This window comes from Seriola aureovittata, chromosome 8, assembly GCF_021018895.1.
Source record: "Seriola aureovittata isolate HTS-2021-v1 ecotype China chromosome 8, ASM2101889v1, whole genome shotgun sequence".
Classification (NCBI taxonomy): Eukaryota; Metazoa; Chordata; class Actinopteri; order Carangiformes; family Carangidae; genus Seriola; species Seriola aureovittata.
In genome coordinates, this window is record NC_079371.1 from 7,692,371 (window position 1) to 7,716,340 (window position 23,970).

Sequence of the window (23,970 nt, forward strand, 5' to 3'; positions counted from 1 at the left end):
GTTTTACTTAAAAATATTACATGGCAGCTACAGGGTTACAGGAGAAACGGCTTGTGTAACTGTTGTGTGTGTGTGCATGTGTGCCTTGGAAGGGAATTAATTATACCAAGCCTGGGAGTAGATTACTCTAATTTGCAAGATACTGTGGCCAGAAGTGGTTAAAAACAGCATCGCTCCGAGCAGTCACTTGAATCCCAGACACGGTGACAGGGTGATGTATATGTGTGCAGCTGAACCTGCCGTCTCCAGCCCCCTCCTCTTTGTGTCACACTGTATGGTGCAATGAGGGTTCACATCAAGCAGCACTAGTCTGCCTCTATCAGTGGAGCATCAGCGTGCCCTCCAGCCTACAATCACTTCTGTTTCCCTGTGAAACACAGCACTCTGAGAGTCCCTCATCCATTAACTCGGCCAGATTCAACCCGGCCGGACTGCAGGGGTTGAGGACTGCTGTTTGCACACTCCACAGGAGGAAACAGAGCGTACACAAGAGGGGGAGAGACCTTGATTTTTATTGGCTCATTACAGAGAAGCGGACTAGTTAGTGAGGCTTACCTTTGCCCTCTTTGGTCTTCTTCCTGAGTGGCAGGTTAGGGGTGGTGATAGGGGAGCAGGGACGCACCGCCCGCGGCTTCCGGACTATGATTCAAATTGAGGGGTAGCATGTTAAAAGGTCACAGTGAAATCATCCAATTACTTACAACACTGAAACTTTATCACAGGAGATCATTGCTGTGTTGTAACAGGGAGGAGGAGCACACTGTTACCTTTGCTTTTTTTCTGAGGTTTTAATGAAGTTTTTTGGGGAATCTCATCCATGGATGAAGTGTCCTCATCTAGGGACACGTCAAGGGCACTGTTGTCCATCCGGTCGGGCCTCAGTGGGGTATATGTCAGGTCTGACTCCAGCAGAGTGCCATAGGAGTGAACTGAACGTAAATAAGACAAATAGGAACACAGACAAACCATGAATACACCACGAAGATCGAGTCGAATGCTCCAGATATGATTAATGTGGGATCAAAACTGAAATATTTTTGCACTATTTCTGAAACCGTAACAATGCAAATGAACTTACTCATACGTTTCTCATCCAAAATGTTGTTTGGAGACTCCATGTTGAGAAGAGCTGCTGCAGCCTCGTTTGTCTCCATGCTGTCCTCTGCACCTGAGACCGTTGTTTCTGTGCAGCAGACAAAGACAAATTCATGAGGTCCCTGCAGGTTACTTTTTTCATATATTGTGGTATTTCAGTTTGTCTGTGTCTTTATCAGATACATCAGATATATCTGAAGGAATTAATAGAATTTTAAAGGTGGCATCAAGATCTATAAAAAATTAATGGTACAAAAAAAAAAAAAAAAAAAATAGGGAAATATTGTAAGTTTCCAAGAAAGAACGAAGTAATTTGATAGTAATTTTAGGAAAATATGAATGTCTTTCAAAGAAAAGTTCCATTTAAACACAAATACTTATTCATTCATTTATCATCGGAAAGGTTGTCCTTCATGTATGCTGAATTATCTGCTTGCATGTAGACAAATTTCACATTTTTGTATATTCAGGTAACCCACTGTTTACTCATTAAAGACTCTCTAGGTTATGCTAGTGATTAACTGTAATTAAATAATTGAAGAATGTTTTTGACTCCTGATAATTAGTATCAAATTGCATTGTTCTTTCCCTGAAACGTTTTGGAAATTGCGGAGCAGGGCCCCGGTTTCTGTGATCCATCTTAAGACTAAGATGATCCAGGTCCAGGTAAAGTATATATATATATATATATATATATATATGGTGAGATTCACATTTATTTCATTAACAATTAAAAAATAAATAGATTTAGCTGTGAATTTAGACGTAAACAGATTTTTTTTTAAGAAAGGTAGATAAGATAGCAAAGTAAGATATCTTTACCTGAGAGGTCCACCCCTCCCACCAAGATGGATGACTCCTCCACCACGTGGAGGGTGGTGTCCACCATGATGCCATTGGGCACTTCATCCGACTCCAGGCCTGAGTAGACCTGCAGCAGATCGGCTGCAGGCACCTGTTCAACAATCACCGCTGGGAATACTGATGGGTCGTCCAGCTAAATGGAAAGAGGACACACGGACACACACACACACACACACACACACACACACACACACACACACACACACACACACACAAAGATACACACATAGAGAAAGGTATGAGATGTCGCAACACCGGCGCTACAACTGGGAGGCAAGGGACAGATGGTCTTTGCGAATACATACGTGTAAATCCAATAAAAACACCATTAATTCCTCCACTACACATCATAAATGCAATATAAATACCACAGATGACATCAGATTAATGTTATAACCCGATCTGGTCTCTTATTTTTATTGCCTTGTAAAATATTGTAGATTCATACTCAATTTCAGCTAATATGGAGGCGCATAGCATGGAGGAAAGCTCATTTCTGTGGTGTTGCAGCAGCCCACAGGGACCCGCTGAAGAAGACAGGAACCAGATGTTTGATTTGGCCTACTTCTCCTGAGAAGTTAATCTTATGCTCAGAAATTATATAAGCCCAAATGAATGTTAATGGATCAATCATGAACTGCAGGCAAACGCCCCCTTCATCATGTCCTAAACGTGCTTTGGGAATTCCAACCTTGCCGTCTCATTTCAGGCACGGCACAGCCTGATGCAGAAAAGGAGCAGGGGGAGTTTGGTCCAAACCACGGAGGAACAACTAAGAGGCACAACAGACCAGAGAGCTCCTCAAACACACACGTGTCAAGAGTCCTCGCTGGGTGCTTGGTTCGTGTCAATGTGAGGGACATGGGGACTAACTCAGTCCTTTGAATAAGTGGGTCATACGGTTCCTCTAAAGCTCTCATTTTGAGTTTTTTCTGGTTCTGGTAGACTTAAGTGAGCTGTCGCTTTGTATAAAATACATTCAGCATCGGAGGCAGAGGCGGATCTGATGCAGAAATCATCAAATTTAATTACATTTTTAATCCATAATCATGATTTTAGTTTTAAATGAAAAGGTCACCTCGGGTTGCAGTTTGATTCAAAACCACTCAGGGTCAACTGACCACCAGGAGATGGCAGCAGACTACACTACACTACAAACTGTGCACAGATCATTTCTTTTACCATGTCGGTGCCAAGCAGCTAATGAAACTGCTTTGGCTAAACCAGAGTTTCTAAATGTGCATCAGAGTGATCAGAGAGCAACTTAAAATGCCACCAGGCACAGACCTATCTGAAAAAACAAGACAATTTGATTTACTGTTGTTTTTCATTGGAACTTGTCACAACACCCTCATGTACAAAACACTGAAAAGCAGAAAGAAAGAAAATGTTAACCAGCAACCAGTTTTTTCTCTTTAAATAGATGATTGTGTTATTCAGTATTTTATCTAAATTTAAACCAACCAGACAATGTAGATGAACAAAAGCACATTCTTACAGTGATGGTGTGATTAAAGGGGGAAATAGACAAGACAAAAAGGTGAAGTAAGAGAAACATGAATAAAGGCGTATCTGTCTCTTTGCACAAGTGTCCATTGTTGGTTTGGACCTCGAGGCATACCAGGTGTCTGGGCCTTGAGTCGTGGGGGTGAGAAGAGGGGGCAATAGAGCCAGATACACACCCATTTCAGCTACACTTTAACCAGCAGACTAACAGACTGGCTCGTTATTTGGACATTGTGTTAAACGGTTAGTCCTTCTAAGCAGCACCGGCAGTAATTAGCCAAAGCTGTTCATTAGTTGAACATATGCTCTGTACGTACTGTAGTGTAGGCGTCTGTGGGTATAGAGCGAGATTTGGAGGATCAGCAACAAACACCTTGTGTCATCTCGGCAGCGAAACCACGAGGCCTCCCGGGGCTAATAAAAACCCATGGTTTTGCTTTGACTACAGGCGCTATCAATGTCTCACTGATATACACTGAATGTTTCCCATTAATCGGAGTCTTTGGTAGACATATTATCAGATAGCTAGACGGGGAGGTTACCACATCTCCTCGCCTGAACTTAAATGATGTTTGCTGTCCTTGTGTGGCATTTTGACTGTTGGTCTGCTGAGCTCATGAAACATCGAAACGACACCTCCCCCCTCCCATGAAACGCTGAGTCCCACACAGTTTGCTGACAGAGCGAGAGACGTCTGGAGAGGCTGTCTCTACAGATCCTGTTTTTGCTGGGAACACCTTTAGACTATTCTTGTGTTGTCATGTAAACCAAGTTTTGATTTGACAATTTGAAAAGCGTTTTGCGATGCATTAAGAACTACGGAGGAGAGAAACTTGTTGTTTAAAAGGCGTCACATTGTGAAAATGCGGGGCTCTCAGGGAGGACCGTGAGACATGTAACACAGTCTGACAAATAATATTCAACATCATAAAGGTTTTAACAGCTTCTTCCTCTTTGTTGACTTGGATAGTGTTTCTAGTAGGGAAACAACAAGTGCGATAAGAATCAGGTCGATTTGCATTTTTGAGTTCCTCATTCTGCCTCTAAAAGCAACAGCATCTGTGCAGGTTGCCCCCCACCACCACCACCACCGCCACACCCTACTCTCTTCTGCTTTACCTGCTCAGCCACAATGGAGTCCAACTGTCTGTACACTTACAATACCCTCAGATTAGCAACAGTTGACAAAGTATTTCTGCCTGCAGCGTGAAGGATGCCATTATTTTATTTTTTTTACCTAAAAGCCAGATACGTTTGTTTATGTAGCTTGAAACTTTTATTTTTTATTTCAAATTAAGAGAACAAATTGCAGAGCTATCTGTAGTTGAATCAGAGATTGTGTACAAAATAACAAAGCTAAGTATCACCCTGCAGTCAATACATGATACACCCAAGGGAGCTACTTATTGACTTAAAAACCAATACAGCAAGGCTAATCATTAAAGAACCTACTCTATGATTTCACTCAGCTCCAACAGCTTTATTGTAGCCTAAATAAATCTTTACAACAGCCAGAAGAAACAAAATGGCCACTGCGGCACTACATTAGTACAGTGCATTACAGTGTGTTGTTCCTTTTTAGGGGTATTTTCAGGACTTGGTAAATAGGGGCATACTGCTTGCATAACAGGCTAAGTGGGTGCAGCAAGGAACAAAACCGTAGCCCTTGAACAATGCAAGACCTTTTCGTGGAATTATCCCATGCCTTTCAAGCAGCCTGGTAACTGGTCTGTCAGGTTAGGCCTGAACCGGTGCTATTCAGGGATCCAGTGACAACTCGTCACTCTAGATACACACATACAAACACCGGTACACATAAACACACATACATCCACACTTACAATCAAGCCTGCTCCACAGGATTCAGACACGGGTGTGGGGATGAGATAACTGCACACCTGACCAGGCAATGAAAAGACACATAGGCACAGGTTCACATCGTATCCACACACAGTAACCTTTCTGTCATAAACACATTCACGGCCAAGCCCCACCCTTTCCCTCCCACGCACCCCAGCCTCGCTGCAGGTTTTTCCTTTCCATGTCTGTGTTCCCAACAGCCCACACTCGTCCTCCCAGACCTCCTCTCTGCTCCATCCTCCCCTCCGCCTGCCTCGTTCCCCAGCATGTTCTCAGAGTTGAAGATCACAGGCCCTGAGTCACAGCTATTCCTGCCCCAGTGACCATGCTGTTTACACAAGTTTTGTTTGTCTTACATTTATCAACAAAATCACATACAGTACATCTGGTTAAAATGGCCCAAAGGTCTTTTGATCAAATAAAAAATATTGATTACAAGCCCCTCAAAAGTTTCAGTTGTGGCTTCTCCACTGTCATATATACCTGATTGATTTCGTCCATCCCATTGCTGGCGAATTCAAACACCAGCTCACTGGGCTGCACCGCAGTCGTCATGGCGGTGGAGTTCAGAGGGCAGGGAGCAGCCTGAAATATCTCGGCCGTGACTACTCCGGCTTCTGTCTCTGCACAGAGAGCGACTCAGCTTCGCCTCACAAAATGGCTTCCCTGTCGTCGTCGTCCTCCTCCTCCTGTTCTCGAACCCGCGGCGGTTAGTGCTCTGAGAGAGAGACCACGAACCGAGTTTCAGAGGAGTGCTGTGGCCCAGGTGGGAGCAGCCTCGTCCCTCTCTGACACGGAGGCTGGGTCCCGCTGCGCCTGGAGCATCTACACCTGGCAGAGAGAGAGAGAAAGAGAAAGAGAAAGAGAGAGAGAGAGAGAGAGAGAGAGAGAGAGAGATAGGGGCTAAGTTTATTTTCACTGAGAGACAAGAGAGGCAGGGGGAGCAGAGACAGTACGGAGTAAAGTAGTAAAGATGACAAGTGTTTCTGAGGCCTAAACTCATCATACAAATAATAATAGAGGCTTAAGGCAGCAAACACATATGACACTGACTAATTCCTGCCTCCCTGCTTGACAAGCCCTCTAATAAACTCAAAGCAAGATCAAGGAAAAAAAAACAGGTTTCCCTAATGCTCAGTGATGTGTTGTAATTGTTTTAGAAAGCTATTAGAAAGATTTTTATCTTATGTTTACTATAAATACCTATTCTAACTTAAATATCCGAGATGTGATGTCGTCCTCATCCGTCTGCTCATTTTAGGCTCTGAGGCCTAAAAACTGAAACTATGGACAGGGAAACAGATAGATCTTCTAAATAATCTAGGGCTGCATCACACTACTATTTTCATTATTGATTAATCTGTCAATGCGCTTCTTTGCCTGACAAACAATTGCAAAATCACTACTTACTATAATGTAAGACCAAGAAAAGCGGCAAAATGTCAAATCTGAGAAGCTGGAACCATCAGCTGTTTGGCATTATTTCTTGAAATGTAATTTAAATCAATTATTACAATAGTTGCCCGTTAATTTTCTGTCACTGATCAATTAATCAGTGTAGCCATAAACTAAGCACAACAACATATTGGCACGTAATCAGCAGGAGAGTACAGTTTATTCTGATTTAATCACTAACGCCTCTCATTTCAGAGCAGACTCCCCTCAGCGTACCACCCTAGATCATGAGGAGACGGGCTGATATTATGATCACATGAAGGGGTGGTGGGGCAGAGAGGGTGTGAACAAACCCTCCCTCTATACAGAACTACACACACACACACACACACACACACAGGTGAGAGATCACTCGTTTGATGACGCTGTGGAAGCCCCTCTGTGCTGACCCTCGGGGAGTCACTGTCATCACAGGCAGCGGGGGAGAGAAAACTGGAGGTCGTGTGCTTGTTAGTTTGTGTGTGTGGAGGTGTGTCCCAACAACCTGATACCCAAAGGCAGGTTTGGGGACTTAAGGATGGGAGGGGCTGATGTTGATCAAGAGACCCCAGGGCCAAACACACACACCCCCCACCCCCATCTTTCCCACAGACCAAAGAGCTGGCAGGAGTAGAGAATTTAGAGATGGTAATGTTTAGTACACCCCCTCCAGAACACACACACACACACACACACACACACACACACACACACACACACACACACACACACACACACACACACACACACACACACACACACACACACACACACACACACACACACACACACACACACACACACACACACACACACAATCCCTGTTTTTTCCAGTGCTGCAGGGTGGAGCTTATTTGCTTTGAAATGCCTGTGTGACTGACAAAGTTGCATACCAGGCCAAATTGTATTTAGAAGGCAGGGGGTAACAGGAGGAGAGGTAATAGAAAACGAACACATGGGCCAAACAAATGTTGCGATTTAGTTTATCTTTCTGCTAAGCATCCAGACAGAATATTAACATGCGGCCGGGGTCTGGAAAGCATCAGTTTGGGAGACAGAAAAGAGACTAGTGTTTCACTCCAGTCAGTCTCTCTTGCTGTCTCTGCTGGGCAGGGTCCATGTCCACTCCTGCCAGAGCTGGATGCTGCTGCCATCTGTCTGGAGTGCCCTGGTCCTCTTGGCATATGAGAGTGTGACAAGACATTACCAGTCTCTAGCAGAAAAGAGGGGATATACTGTATGGGGCTTCCAAATGGAGGAAGATGTATAAATCATGTAGCAAAGAAAAAAAAAAAAAACGTGGGTTGACATGTGTGTGCCTTATCCATTTATAATTCCCCATAGACCACACTCACATATTTGCAGCAGATGCCCTCGTGTGCCCTCTGTGAAGCTGGACCAACACACCCCATGTGGGATAAGGCAAATGTGCAGCGGTCTGTATCACATGGGATCACTCTGCAATTGCCCTGCCCAGCCTCACTGCCTCATCCCAGATCTGAGGAGATACTATCACTAAACCAACAGGCGCTCTCTGTAATTGAGCATCTTAGTTCCCCTTTTGAACTGTCACAGTTTGTGTTAGAGTTACAGACATTTATGGGGCTGATGGTGTGAACGTAACGCTTGCGGGCTTGACTGTGGGTAAACGATGAAAAAAAAACAGCAACATTTTAATTAACGGGTTATCAGATGACATGGAGCAGACTGTTATCAAATCTTAAAATCATCATGTTGAATCAAGATAGAAGTAAACAGTATGTCTTTCACTCTCCGTTTCCCGTGTCTTGTGTGTTGTCTGCTTCATACTCCAGTGTATCAGACTGTGTCAGTGTTTGCATGTGTGTATTTTGTATATCCCTCCTGTCAGTGCTTCATTGATCGGGATGGCCCAGTTGGCATGGTGCTAACAGCAGACAGGGATACAAGAGAGCCAGCCATTAGTCAGACACAGTCTGCACATTATCCCCAAGCACATGACAACAGCTGCCTTGTCCCAGCACAGGGGCAGGGTTGTAACTGCACTTACTACGTCATGAAGAGGAGAAGAGGAGGAGAACAGCGAAGGGAGGGATTTCACTGGGATGTTAGTCAATGCGTAATAGTCCAAAGAGCAAATAGACTGCCTGTGACTCGCTCTGGGTGGGGCCTTCTTTTGACAGACTTCAGTATTTTAGTGTGGTTACCAGGCGGGGCATCCTGCTGAGGTCTACAGCACGAACTGTGTAACTCTGGTGTCCAGTATTTAAATCCAACCAAACACATGTGCTGCATGTCATCCCCCTTTCTCTGCCTCCCCTTGTAATTCCTGCTAGTGCCTGCTGGTAAAAACTTAATGAAGGTAAAATGCCATTAAAAAAACCTGCTGAAACAATTAGATAATTACTTAATAGACATATCATTAAATAACTATTCTAATAACACATTAATCATTTGCTTTGTTTGTTTGTTGCTTGTTTTTTTTGGGGGCCCGTTGAGGGCAGAGGAACAAGCTGTACTTAAAGTTTATCACCTCGGTTGTTATGGTGAACAGTCTCCTTTTTACACATCCAGCAGACACTGAGCATCAGCATTTTGCTCCTAAATGCTCCACTATGTTCACGAGCTAGTTGTTAACTGTGTTTGTCATGTACTTGGTGGCGAGCAGGTAGTGTACAATCAGTTTTTAGAGGGAAAACAGTTTTTGGGTCGTAAAACCAAAACAATGAGCTGAAAGACGTTAAAACCTCAAACCATCCCGTGCGATGCGAGGATTTAAAGTTCCTTTTCTGACTCTTTATAATAAACTGAATCCATTTGACTTTTTTTTTTTTTTTTTTTTTACTTTTGATGAAAACAGTTGGTAGCTGACTCTTTGTGATAAGCATCTGTTCCTAATGTCTGACATTATGTACAGCGTCAACCACCAATTATTTTCATTATTGTTTAACATAATAATTTAAAGATTATCATTACTACAGTCAGCTGATAGTGCGCCTCCATCCTGGCCCCGTCGTCATGTGATCATGCTGATGTCTTTTTTAATCAATCTCCTCTCCTGCGGCAATTACGACTGTCTGTTATATATGGCAGCCTGTTGTGCAGCAGACTGAGGAGGAGTATGAAGCAAACATTGGCCTACTCCACCCCTACAGCATGGTGACTGCCAGTCGCAATAACAACCAATTAGAGTCAGGATTCATGAACAAATGGAGCATTCCCAGAAGGCCCTACTTCCCCCGCTTTAGTCTCTTCAGCTGAGCTCATTGTTGACCATGAAAGGAGGTAATTTAAGCCAATTGAATGACTATGCAATGACTCACCCTGCATGTGGTGAGTGCAAACATTGATGCAAGAAAAGGACCAGGGCAAACTTTACTTATCAGCCATTTTCAGCTCAGGTTACAAATATGCAGATTCCCGCAGGTGACATTATTGTTCAGCAGTGTACTGGGAGGCCTGTGATTCGACGGCACAGGACATATGGATGGCTGCTGTCACAGACAAGAGAGGCTGGTATTCTTGGTATTTGAAATGTTTTTTCCCCGACTAAAAAGGTAGAGACGGTGCAGATCTGACTGGTAAAAACTGAAATGGACATGAATCAAGAGTCTTCCCGGAAGGTTTCAAAACTGACAGAAGCCGTGATTTTGTTCTGAGACACATTTCAGTAGCAACAGGAAGAAATCTCAGCCTTACATGAGTCCTACAAAGGTTTAGTTTTCCCAGTTCAGCTGTGCAGAGAAACACCAATGTGCAAGATGGCAGAAAATGTGTGGGCTTACCACTGCCATGTTATTGAATGGTTGTCAGCACAGACATGCTGTTTTTGCAGGATCCTCCTGGTTCCTGTAAAGGAAATGACTCAGTGATATGAGGCTCAAGCTCATTCCTGAAGCCCTCCGATAGCCCGTGTAAGCATCACACCATCCTGGTCATCATTTCTGGACAGCAGTTCCCATTTTCAGCATGTTTTACCCAGATGTCCTTAAACTAAGCACCAGCATGTAACAATAGCATTTTTAGCATCATGGAAAATTTCTCAAACAACCATTTCAGCTGAGTAAAAACACGGCTTTGACCAGAGAAACAGAAAACAACATACTCTGTATATTCTGCATTTTGAGATAAGACAAAACATTGTAGGCAGTGTTGACTGAATTATTAGGAGTTGTATCAACACCAGACAAAACACGCACAGAGCTGTTTTTCACCACTGCTACAGCACTGTCAGCAGCACCAAAACTGTTTTGTATACAGCATTTTCTGGGCATCCTACATTTTACTCACCACCCAGCATTGCACAATACAGCATGTCTCACCATGTTTCAAACTGCAACTCAACTTTATTGAAGTGAATAAAGGACTGCTTTCAGTGCAATCCTGAGGCCACACCATGCGTGTGGCGATAAAATGGCAGAAACAGGCACAGAGGCAGGCACAGACGCTGCTTAACAGCGTGCAGCTGCAGAACACAAGGCATCAGAAACACAGACAAGAGGGCACTGCGTCCGAGCCAGCACCCACTGTGTCTGTCTTACACTAGGAGGCATTTGACTCTGCCGTGCCAGGGCCAAATGAAGACTGAAGAAGAAAGAGGAAAAAAAAAAAAACGTCACCTCGAGCATAGGCTTTCAGAAAGAGAATGGAATTTAATCTCATCTCCTGCAAACCTTGTACTTTTCCACTCAGGCTTCAGGCTGTGGGAGAAGGACCCGTGCCTTCCTGTGACAACAGTTGTTTGTGCCAACCAACACTCTATTAGGTACACCATTTGGCATTATCTTGAAGATTAGACAGTAGCTTTAGTAGGATAATATGGTCTTGAGATCTCGGATGAAAGTGCAGTAATGTCCCCAGAGTTACAAGTTCACAAATGTCCTCAGAGACCAGATTCCACTTCTTTTTTGGTCAGTTTTCACTCAAATATGGAAGAGAGACATATCTGAGATGTTACAGGCTGTTTTCTGCCCTATATGTATATATACTCAAACATGCCCTTCATCACAATGTACTGGACTTTCTTGTACAGGAGAAAGAGAAATAATGACAGCCAGAAATAGCGATGTGACATGTTTTAAAACTGGGTAGAAAAAACACCCACAAAATGACCTGTGAATCTTGCACTCATAGGCACAGCATCACTGAGCAGTGGCTTCTGCTGCTTCCTGTCTGTTAAACCACATTCAGAAGAAAATTTCTTCCTCTGTGTAAGAGCGGAAAGTTCTCAACTCCCCCTCCTTCCTTCTCAAACAACATGCTGTTACTCTCGTAGATGTGACTCTTGTGATAGAGACAGCGTTTCCTACATGAGTAGCATAGTGACTACAAATATCTCCACCGGTGACGTAAAAAGACAAAAACGATTGGCTTTCAATTGGACGGTTTTGAGACAATGACTGAGTCTTGTATATTAACATAGAATTGTACATTAACAGTGTTTCACTTGGTACACTCACCGGAAAACATGTTTCGCATGCAAAACTCTTTTCAGCACAGAGACCCATGATTATAATTAATTAGAAAAGCAAACTGATAAGGCCTTTCAGTACACTGTTAGATAGATTAAATCATAGACACCATTGTATTATCTTGGCTTCTGGCATCTTCAAGCCTGCTACACCGTTTAACGACAGTGATGGTGAAATTAGGAGGATCACAACATCACTCTCAAATCCCCACCTGCCACTTGCAGACATCTCTTCCCTACAATGCTGACACAAGGCCTGCAAACACAGACAGCATTACTAACCCGCCACCATCCCTCCACTCACACACACACATACACACTCACAAACATCCCTAGCTTGGCCCTAAATTCTCAGAATGCACAACAAAGTTCCTGTCACACAGTGTTCACTTATAGGTCAGATCGCAGAGAAAATTATATCAGTACACAAATGAGCTGTCTGAGCAACTAGAGCACCCCGCAAACTTTTTATGAGCCACTAAGAATAACTGCCCTGAAGCACATTCATTAACTATATAAAGAAATTTTATCTGCTGAATTAACTTCTGCTTCTAGTTAATATGAAGAAATCATAAGCCTGGAGATGGACCCATACAAATCCAAATCACAATAAATCCTTCAAAACTAAACAAGTGTCAAGTTGGCTCCATTATTGCCGCCTTACCCGACGCACAATGAATCCAAAATTGGGTTTTGTGTCAGAGAAGCATGTTTTAACTTAACAGATGCATTAAAACTGCTGCCAGCCGCCTATTTCTATTATGTGGCAACAGGCCACATGTCACAGATAGGAAGAACCATTGAAGTTGTGAAAACAGGACAGGAAATTGCAGCAAAGTTTTAGAAAAGACATTTGCAACCTCAAACATCACAGTTTGATCTGCTGTGTGCTGTTCTGATGGCGCAAAAGCCTGCATGATTTGATTAAAGCATCTGGACATTGTCAGTAAGATGAAGACTAACACTGGTCTGGCAAGGTGCATCAATGGTGATGGAAAATGTCATGTTTGTAAAGAACTCAAGGCAACAGAATCTCAAAACAACAGTGCTGTTGAGGTTAGTCTGAAGCCGGATCTAAGCTCTAACACCATCAATGTTTGACAGTGAAAGAAACAGTGAGAATCCCGCCACCTCAATGTTTTCTACTTTACTCATTGCCAATAAAAAAAGAAGACAGATTAAAAGTCAGATATGAGATTTGTTTGTTGGAGTTTGGCAAATCCAGGTATTTTCACAAAAGAAGTGATCAAAATGAAAGTGATTATAATTTTTTAGCCGGGCCTGTCTATCAAAGGTCAAAGCACTGACCCAGCTGCTGAAAAAAATGACAATGTTTTCTGCAAAATAAGATGTGCGAATGCATATCTTAACATAGAAAGACGCAACGCTACATCACACAATGCTATTTATCGGGTTTGTGGGTTTGTGTGTGTGTCAGAACTGTTACAGGTGATACATTTGAAGAACAGTACTAAATATTTTGAGCGTCCATTTTTACTTATAGATGTAATTTGTATATTTGGTCATATTAGAACCTGCTTTTGAATGGACACTTCTCATCATAAAACATGTGGTCAATCAGCAACAGTATCAGCTGCTGGCCCTCTTTATGGGTACTACTTATTTATCATACAGTACCAGCACCAGGACCATGTCCACTTTCCTCCTAAATGAACTAGCTTAAATTAACTAGGTTAAAAAGAATCTGAATCTGACAGGTAATAGTAGCTATTACTGCTCACTACATCCTCTCTGATGTCTCAGCTCAATTAGACCATTTCTTCAATTTCAAAATCACAGTAATTCTAAGTAAAAAACACAAAAGCTAAGAACAAAAAACATGCAAGTCTGTGCATGTGTGTCAGTTGCCTCAAACTGCCCTGCTGATTCCTTTATTGCAGACATATTTGAAATGCTTCATCCTGAGTCTGCTGTTGTCTCGGCTGCTGTGTGCGAGCAATTTAATGCATGACTAGACTGGAAAAGCTAAATTCTCTCCTTTTTATACAGTAACTGAGCGGCCTAAAGGCATTAGATATGTACAGAAGACAGTCTGTGAAAGACAAAATAAGAACAATTTATCTAAATCTAAACTAAAAACATAATAACCAAGGAGAAATTCAAGTCCTGAAGTGTTTCTAAAAACATCATTACTGCGCTGCACTTATTCACACGCCCATCTCTGATGTGTTTACATTCATACCAATACTAACATGTCACAGCACAGGTATATTGCCAGCAGCAAGAGAGGACATCATACCCAGAAAAATACCAGCAGCATACTCTCAACCAAGCTGAAATAAAAACAAGGTGAAGGACAGCATTCCTAATTCTTTCTTAAACTATAAACCAGCGTGACAATTTCACTGATGATAACAGCCATCACCTTATTTAACTTCACACAACTAATTTTCTTGAAGGGAGAAATACCACCTGGAGCTTATATTTGTATGAACCTTGCCAAGATACTTTCCACAGCAGCCTTGCACCATATTACTAGGTACATGTTCAGATAGAGCACTGGCATCTCAGGGCTCCAAGCCTGAGTCAAGGCTGGGAACAGGGGACCCGGCTGTTGCAGAGGAGACTGCATACCAAACAGGTCTGGACGCAAGCAGGCTGATGTGTCCACCCTTAGTCAGGTATGCAGCAATATGTAACAGACAACACGCCTTGAGAGGGAACGGAATCAAAGAGAGATGAAATAATCTAATTTTTCTCTGGCTTGTCATACAATATGGGATCAAGATTTTCTTAAAGGAATAGTTCAACATTTTGGGAAACGCTGCTCTGCTTTTTTCTGCAGTTAGATGAGAGGATCGATTTGATTCCACTCTCACGTACGAACGGCACATTTGCTGCAAGCAGCTGCCACCTTAGCATAATGACAGGAAATAGCTCTGTTCAAAGCTAACCAAAAACGCCTATCCCCCCCTCTAAGCATGGAACCTGTCGATCTTACACTTCAGTTTTGTATAAATTAAGCAAACGAAACAACAGAAAAAATGCTGCCTGTAGGCAGATATATGTAGGCAGAGCCAGGGTAGCTGTTCCCAGTCTTTATGCTGCACTAAGCGTCTCCTTGCTGTAACTTCATATTTACAGTACAGGCCCTAGAGTGGTATTGATCCTCTCATCTAACTTTTCTTGGCAAGATAGCTGGAAAAGAAAAGTTTATTTTCCAAAATGTCAAACTATTCCTTTAAATCCACTATCAAAAACCGTTTTCTGAAACAGAAGCAAAAAAGAGACAGAGAAATTGAAAATCTCTATACTTCTATTTGTTATGTATGCTAATATTCCCTCTGCTGGAAAGGTTAAAACACCATGAAACATGTTAATTTGCAGCTTTAGCAAAGCTGTTTTCAAGATTTCTGCAGATCAAGCTTCGGTTTAACAGCTAATAACAACTAAATCAGCTCTTCTCATCTGATCCCCTGTAAAGCCTCACAGACAGGACCACTCACACTGAGAAAGCTTAGCCCCTTCAAGAGAGCTTATCTGATTTCACACAATTGGATACTGGGTCAGTGTGGTATTAAGTATCACTGGCCAATGTCTCTATCTAATCTCGAAGCAAGTAAACGTGTGCCCCACTCCTGGATCTCAGGACAGAAGTGCTGAGTCATTGCGTTTCCTGATGTCAGGTGAATACTTCAAAATAAGGTGAAGGGGAAAAACTGTTGCTCGTTGACTAAGCTCCCACACCTAGAATACAACTCCTTAAGTCATGACAAATGTTTGAACTGCATGCTCTAGGTATTACAACATTACTCGTGCTTCAGTCACTCGATGTTGTCATCTTGACATGTTGTGCTGTAACTATGTCTCAACTGCACTAATAATGTAAAAAGTGGGATTACTGTACTAATACCAACATATTAAACTCAGTTCATGTATTTCAGCTGCTGCTAACATCAATCAAATGTTCATTTCACCTATTTGAAGAAGTGTTTGAGCTCCGTGCAGGAAGAAAAAGGACAGCCTGTCCCGCCTGGTCAATATTTGAGGAGGCTTTATGAAATACACTCGTTTATGATAGTCAGGCGACGAGGAAGGCGCAGCAGGAGTGCAGGAGATGAGGACAATAAACTACCTGGTTATATAACTAAATAATTACACGGTGTTATTGTTTAACCATTAGAGATCGGTAATAATTATATTTGGGAAGTAGAAGATGAGCATATAAGTTTAATTAAAATGGCGCTAAGTTTATCGCTCCTTCAGGAAGATACAGAAATCCATGACACAGTAACCTTTGCTTCAGCACTGCTTTGAATAAAGAGGCCTGACAATCAGCCTCCCGAGGGGCTGGCTTTATGTTGTTCTGACGAGAATCACAATGCAAAAACGCAAAGGTAAACAAGGAGTGGCTGTTGCTTAGGAACAAGCAGAGGGAGAGGGCTTGTAAAGTGGCTCTACGGTACAAGACAGAGAGAGCAGGTGGGCCTCATTCAGCTCAGCCAAGGCCCAGTCTGTTTGCGAGGACACATGTTGAAGACCAAGCCACGACAAGCATAAACAGACGACCTCTGACTGTGGAGCGAACTGTATGAAATCAAAGCAATTCATTGAATAAAAGTACACATGCTCACTATAGCACCGATGGTGGAATTCGGTAGTTAATCCACCCACTTTACCCCTTAGGGGAGTGTAACCTCAACTACCTACACATGGGCCAATTAAAAAGCTTATAGAGAAAGAGAAAGAAATGCATGTAGGCACATCCTGCTGATCCTACAATAACGTTGGATGAATACAAGTCACTGCAATGTACAATAATGACTTAATTTCATCTTTGACTATGCTGAGAATCACATTTTTAATCCTTTTAAATTAAAGTAAACATCTAGTTAAGACATGACAGGATTAAAGTAAGTAGCCATGTGTTTAACCAAATACATTACGCATCTTTGTACAAGCAAGGACTCACTGACAACCTGGAAAGTGTTGCTGCCAACAGCCCCAGAAACATGAGTTCAGATTTTAACAGTAGTGACATGATAGTACAATTAAGTTGAAGTGAACGAAGCAGCAAAAGTTTAACATTTGCTTTCTCACGAAGAGGTAGGTGAAAAGATTGCTATCACTGTCATGTCTTTGTGGTAGCTATCTAAAAACAGCCAGGAGACATTTAGCTTATCTTAGCGTAAAGACTAGTCTGCCTATTAGCACTTCAAAAGCTCATTCCACTCTTAATGCTAAGCTATGCTAACTGGCTGCTGGCTATAGCTTTATATTTAACAAATAGATATGAGTGCTTTCAATCTTCCCATCTAAATCTCTGCAAGAAAGCAAATAAACATATTTCCAAAAATGTAAAACTATTGCATCTGGTGACAGAAATTAAATTGTCACTGTCGAGTTACTTTCCCCCAAAATCAGTCAGTTCTGCATGTAGCTCTGTGCACTGATGTCAAAGGCTATAAATGAAAGCGAGAATTCAGAGCTAAAACTACAAGCAAGAGATAAAGTTAAAACAGGGGCAGGGCGAGCGTTAGTGGAGTATGTTGTGCTCTTCATATGTCAAACTTGTGGTTCACCAACTTGTGTATTCACCATACAAGCCACATTTCATGACAACTTTTCATGAAAAAGGGCCCCATCGTCCTTGTAAATGTGGCACTTTGAGGCTCAATTTAAGTATTTCACAAACACGCAGGAGAAGGTGATGAAAGGAAAAAAAGTGACATTTGAATGATATGAAAGCAAAGCATAAAAAGGAAAAGCAGGCAAGGTTTCAAAGCAAAAATAAATAATTGAAGAAATAAATAAACTTTCTGGCCTGCACAACCAAGACCTTTCCACTGAGACAGGAGTTCAGCAGATTATTTGAATGCTGGAGTCATTATGGGCATGGCCAGTTTTCCATATGACAGCCTGCTGCTGAAGCTTCCAGACACAGACACCACTGCAGCTGGGTGTCTGGGACCAAAGCCTCTGAAAACCATGTGGGAAATCAATTTCTCTCTGTGCCTGGGTCAGAATACCTCTTTGTACCAAGTGATACTGCACTAAAGCCAACACGATGTTTAAATTAGCATGAGGGAGTGTGAAGTAGTTGGCAGGAGACACCAGCTCAAACTTATTTCACTGAGGATGTCAGTTTTACGTTCACATCCATCTCACAATTGAGAGCTTATTTTGTGCATGATGGAACCCTCACGCAGGGTGGAACCCGTATAATTGGAAAGAAAAACACCGCTCTGTGAGTATGTTTTCAGGCCACTGCATTATATAGTGCTCACAGTTTATAGCTGTCAACTGGCAGTTAAGAAAGTCATACATGTATCATATTCCTGTATTTACACATTACACAGTCACAGATGACCGTGCTTCAAAAAGAGAGCACAGCTCAACAGAAGCAAGGAATGGAAATTCTTATGAGGCTCTGCATGCTGCTTTTATCTAGAGCGAAATACACTTGCACATCAAACCTGCCTCCACCCACACAAGCTCATTGAGCAGCTTTTATGACAGATAAACTTTTATCAACATACATTAATTATCAACATTTCCATGGTAAAGTTATTCGCTTGAGAAAATACTTCAGTATAATAATAAACTTTAAAGTTAGTTGCATGAACTGCAGCCACAGTCTCAAAACACTGTTTGGTCATTACAATAAATCATGATTTAAGTATCTTTCATGGTTTCTTGCTTGAGTTTTACAGTATCCACTAACAAGCAGAGTCATTTTTATTTAGAAATTTATGGGAAGCACTTTGCATCCACTTTTAATTGTAAATCCAGTATGATCAGTGGTGGAAGAAGGACTCAGATCCTTTATTTGAGTAGAAGCATTAGAGCCACAGTGTAAAAATACTTCACTACACGGAAACAGCCTTCATTCAAAATGTTTCTAAAGTACTCATTCGGCAGCAGAGTAACCCTTTTCAGTGCTGTTGTATTATATATTATGTTATTAGCTTATTATTACTGGAGCATTAACATTTTAATGTTGTAACTGGTCAACATGTAGCTAATTTTAACAACTCTCAAAAGTCATTACTGTTTATCGTTTTGTATGCAAAGCCCTAATCTGAAAAATATCTGTGCAGATGTCACATACTTGTGGTGCAGCCAATATTTATATATTTATAGATCCAATATTTCCCTCTGTAATGTAGTGGGGTAGATGTATAGAGCAGCATAAAGTGCAACAACCTTAGTAAAGTACCTCAAAATTGTACCTAGGTACAGCGGTTGGATAAATGTTTGGTTACTTTCCACCACTGAGCCTGATACACTGTGTTGAACATGTGATAAGTGAACCTATTTGCAGCCATGTTAACGACAGAATCTGCGCCCTGACCAGCATGGTACATTGCATAACCAGGAGTGTTATCAAAAGGTGTGACCTGATATTCCACATATCATCTCGCTCTCTCCCTCACACACACACACTTTCTTTCTCTCTCTCTCTCTCTCTCTCTCTCTCTGTGTATCTGAAAACATGACGCTCTTGGCTGTTATGACTCACATACACCGGCCCAACTCTGGAGTCTCAACCAGTACGGGCTGGGACTTCACAACTTTGACAGTTTCTGGTGGTTTTAAGGTTTGTTCATGTTATAAAATAGAATGTAAATATGCGGCAGAGTTTTTATCAAAATGAAAGATGTGAAATTTTTTGAGTTACATGGTGTAGAGTGCACTCAAAGTTTTGTCACTGCACTGTGCATTAAAATAAAAATCACTGACAAGACGTAAGCCATCCAGAGTTGGAACAGGGGGGTGGTTATATTGACTGAAAACCCCTGTATTACATCACATCCTTTTCAGTTCTCAGGAAATAAATCTGAAGAAAAAGAGTCAAGAAGAAAGAAGCATGATCACTGCTTTTCTGATACTAATCAAGAAACATTTTTCAGGGATAAAATGAAAGTTGTCTGGACAGAGAAAGACTTCACACTATGTTTTTTTGGACTCAGATATGATGATCACATCACTGATTCGACATGTACTCCAGAACAAGAGGCTGCCAGTCCCAGCACGCTCCGAGTATGAGACAGTTGCAACATACGGAGACAGTTGCTCAATCTATTTAACTTTATTTATCAAGGGAGGGTTTTCCTGAGTGTACCTGCAGCACATGGACACAGATACCCAAGTGGCTTTGACCTGCTGAGTAAAGCTATGTCTTGGAGCACCTGGAGATACAGTGCAGTGCGACGGTAGCCGTTAAGACGGAGGAGAGTGTTACACATTAACTTTCCCCACCCAGATTTTCCCAGCTGGTCACAGGAGCTCAGACTTCCCGTCACAAGCGTACTTCTCCAACCTTTAAGCCTCCATCCACTCCAGAAATAGAGAGTGCTATGGAAATTAAAATGGCAAAGAAGAAATGGAGAAACTGACATGGAAACATGATGCAAATCCATCCATCCATGAGTAATATAATACAGCCAAGAAAACCATCAAAACAGGACAGAAGCTCTAACTCTGCTTTCTCATATTAACATTTTCCAGCCAGGTGTATTAAAAGATAACGACCGTGGGCAAACAAGATGTTTATCTACTTATTCACTATGAGTCAATTGGTTTCCCGCATCCCTTTCAATAAATGGGACCATTAATCAGAAATGGTGAATGATCAAGCTGATATTTCATTTGTTCACAAAAATCTGCTTAAAGAGAAAGAAATAATTATTCCAACAAAATATCAGTTCTAACTGAAAATAAAACTATTTCCCCACTTGGTTTTCATATTAAGTCCAAGCATGGTGAGTTAAAGCTTGTTTATGCCACTGTCTGTCTATCAGTAAAATAGTAAGTCTGCACAAATGCACCATATTTGCATTGTTGCTGCCAACAGATATGTAGATATGTATAGAAAGAAAGAAATACTTTTGATCCTTTTTGTGATAATGAACAGTTTGTATCTGACCACGTGAAACTGAAGCTGCCTCCGCGTTTATTCCATTCCAGGCAAAAGTGTTTGTACCTGACCATACAAAGTTGACTCTGTAATATGAAAATGAATAAATCATCCATTTTTACATATCTCGGCGCGCTGGCGCTCTAGTAATAAACTCCACCTCGCCTCCTACTCCTTCTCATTGCAATGCCTCAGTCACCTTGCCCAAGCCTAATGATCTAATTACAGGTTAAGACTTGTTGACTTTGTATTGAAAGAGGAGCCAACCTGACACTACTGTCCAGCCCACCCCCCCCCCCTCTTCTCCACACCAGCCTCTATGTTCTCTGAATGAGACACACACAGGGCTTCAGTAAACAGAAGCTACTATATGAGTCCATCCTCTGAGGCATCAAGGCCTCATTTACAATCCAAATCAGGGTGGGCATAAAGCGCAATGAAAAAGTTTGGTCAAACCTAAACTCAACGCAACAGAGCCATTCACTCACTAAGTCATGTGCTGACGCTACAGCAGGTGTTAAATACAAATACAGAAAGACAATTAATTTGCTCTTCCAGTGCAAGGTCGATTGATCCACACCTAATAATAGTTCAGTAACTGATCAGGTTTACTGTAGAGATATCTATTTGCTATCTCTGAAATAATCTGTTCTCAGTTGCTTTCTCTTAGGCCCCAACTGAAAATTACGTCAGACATTACATCAACAAAATCAATTCTGAATGCCAAGCCGATGAAACAATCACAGGCTTAGGTATTTTGCATATAACTGCATAAAAAAGTCTGACCAAAATTGGATGAAAATGTGCAGCCTGCACTGGTTCAGGGCTTTTCTAGGATATCTAAAAAAGCTCTGTGGTGTATGCTGAGGCAGCATGGGTGTGAAATGTAAATGTTGCTTAAACTATCCTCCTGTTCATTCTGTGAAACAGTATGTGCACATGTCTTCTGTGGCCAACAAAGTTCAGGGTAGATTTCTGATGAAACAGGAAGCGTGCTTTTATCTCTGCTGCACTGAGCAACTTTTAGAAACACGTACTGAGCAGCATTGAGAAGAATCATTTAACCGGTTGATGGGGGGGAAAGTAGACGTTAGAGAAGGTCAGCTTACACAGGCATGAAAGAGGAAGCCAAATCCGGTGTTCAAACTTCCCAGTGAATTGAAATGAAGGCCTTCTGGGCCTCTACATTACAAGATTTCTAGTCTGAAAAGGAATCATGAATCAAAACTGACATGATGTCTATTTACTGATTACTACACCAAGAAAAATACATGTGGGCTTGGTCAAGGGGGTTGCAAAACACTGTTCCCGCCCTTGCTTTAACACACCATATAAGGCAATAATTCAATATTGCAATAAAAGAAAAGCAGACATCTCAGCAAAAAAACAAAATTCTGATTAAATTTTAAAATGAGAAACACAAGATCTCAAACCTATTACTTGATCTCACAAGGCATAAGCCATAAAAAGAATAAAAAAAAATATAAAACATTTTTCTATGTGCAACTTCACATAAAAACTCCTGTAATCATATTATTATGAATACTGGCTGATTTGTTGAACATCTGATACACAAGTAGGTTTGGGAGAAGTTAGCTAGGGGAAAAGACAAATACCTGCATATCAATTGAACTTGCATGACATGTTCAAACTCCCGTAAGAGAACCTCAGTATGTCAAAGAGTGCAAATGAAAATGCTTCGACTAAGTCAAAGGTGCGCATTATGTCGACCTAACTACGGAGCTGCCTGTCCACTTACAGATACAACTCCCAAATAAAAAGTACTAATAATATTGTAAAGTGTGAAGAGGAGGAAGAAAACTATTCATCACTAACCTCAAAGACACAGGATTCGGGTGACAAGGTCCATAATAGCAACCGAACAAGTGTCGATCTTCGTAACCAATGAAAATCAAGAGAAAAATAAACAACAAAAAGGCGAAACAAAGAATAATCCAAGGATAAGGCTGTCTGAAGGTGTGGACCACTGGCCAGCCGCACACGACTTTCTCACAGCGACAAAACAAAGCTGAAGAGGAGGGGGGAAAAAAAGACAATGCAATGGCTGCTGTTTGAAACAGAAAAAGGAGAAGTGTAGTGAAGCAACTTGTCCTCTCCCTATGAGTCACGCAGCACTGTCGCCATTGGTAAGGGAGCCCTGAGGCAGAGTGCTTTCACCTGGCCAATCAGCAATGAGCATTGGCCCTGAATGCAAACCCTTTCAGGTGAGTTCTACTCTACTCAGGGATTGGACGGGGCTGCAGCGGGGGAGGGGAGAACATAGAGATCCAACCAGAGGGCCACACCTTAAACAGCATGAAAGACGATGGACGGGTTTCTCCTGCAGAGGCAGAGGAGTGCTGGAAGTGTAAGTAAACAGTTGGACAGGTATGCACTCACTTTAGACTTTGCCCACACAATATGGGCCAGGCAAGGTGATTAAAGTCTGTGTGGCAGCTCAGAAGTAAAGTTCACATCTCTGTGTGCCCCATTAAAACATTTACAATGAATTGTGAGTCTATTAGCCGTGTCGGTGAGCCAGTTAAGCTGCTGACTTGTGGGGGAGTTGTTCTCCCTGCCTCAGAAAGCCCCATAAAACAACTTCCACCGGTGGGAGGCAGAAAGAAATGAAACTATGAAGTCAAAAGTGTTTAGGTATGAGCAAGTGCTTCACCACAGAAGCCCAAAAAATCTCTTTCTCCTCCTCCTCCTCCTCTTCCTCCTCCCCCTCCTCTTCCTCCTCCCCCTCCTCTTCATGATTCAGTGATCATGATCATGGGAAAGCTCCTGTTGAGAACAATCATCACATGCCAAGTTTAACTCAAGTATCCGAGCATTTATGTCTGAAATTTGACAATGAGGTGTTGAAAATGTGCACAGT

General features: G+C 42.0%; 1 protein-coding gene across 3 annotated transcripts in view; it reads right to left on the minus strand.

Moving 5' to 3' along the window:
• elf1 (E74-like ETS transcription factor 1) overlaps nucleotides 1-23,970 on the minus strand; it is a 39,033-nt gene that overhangs the window by 5,008 nt on the left and 10,055 nt on the right. Inside the window, exons 1-7 of one of the 3 annotated variants that reach the window (XM_056382841.1) lie at nucleotides 22,926-23,273; nucleotides 5,809-6,156; nucleotides 5,307-5,363; nucleotides 1,918-2,092; nucleotides 1,079-1,183; nucleotides 768-929; nucleotides 556-639 (exon numbers count right to left, since the gene is read on the minus strand). In XM_056382841.1, the coding sequence (XP_056238816.1) occupies nucleotides 556-639; nucleotides 768-929; nucleotides 1,079-1,183; nucleotides 1,918-2,092; nucleotides 5,307-5,363; nucleotides 5,809-5,880 (655 nt within the window). In that variant the 5' untranslated portion in view covers nucleotides 5,881-6,156; nucleotides 22,926-23,273. Of the gene's footprint in view, nucleotides 1-555; nucleotides 640-767; nucleotides 930-1,078; nucleotides 1,184-1,917; nucleotides 2,093-5,306; nucleotides 5,364-5,808; nucleotides 6,157-22,925; nucleotides 23,274-23,970 lie in introns of those variants that run through there. The other 2 variants (XM_056382842.1, XM_056382843.1) reach the window with 2 other exon arrangements.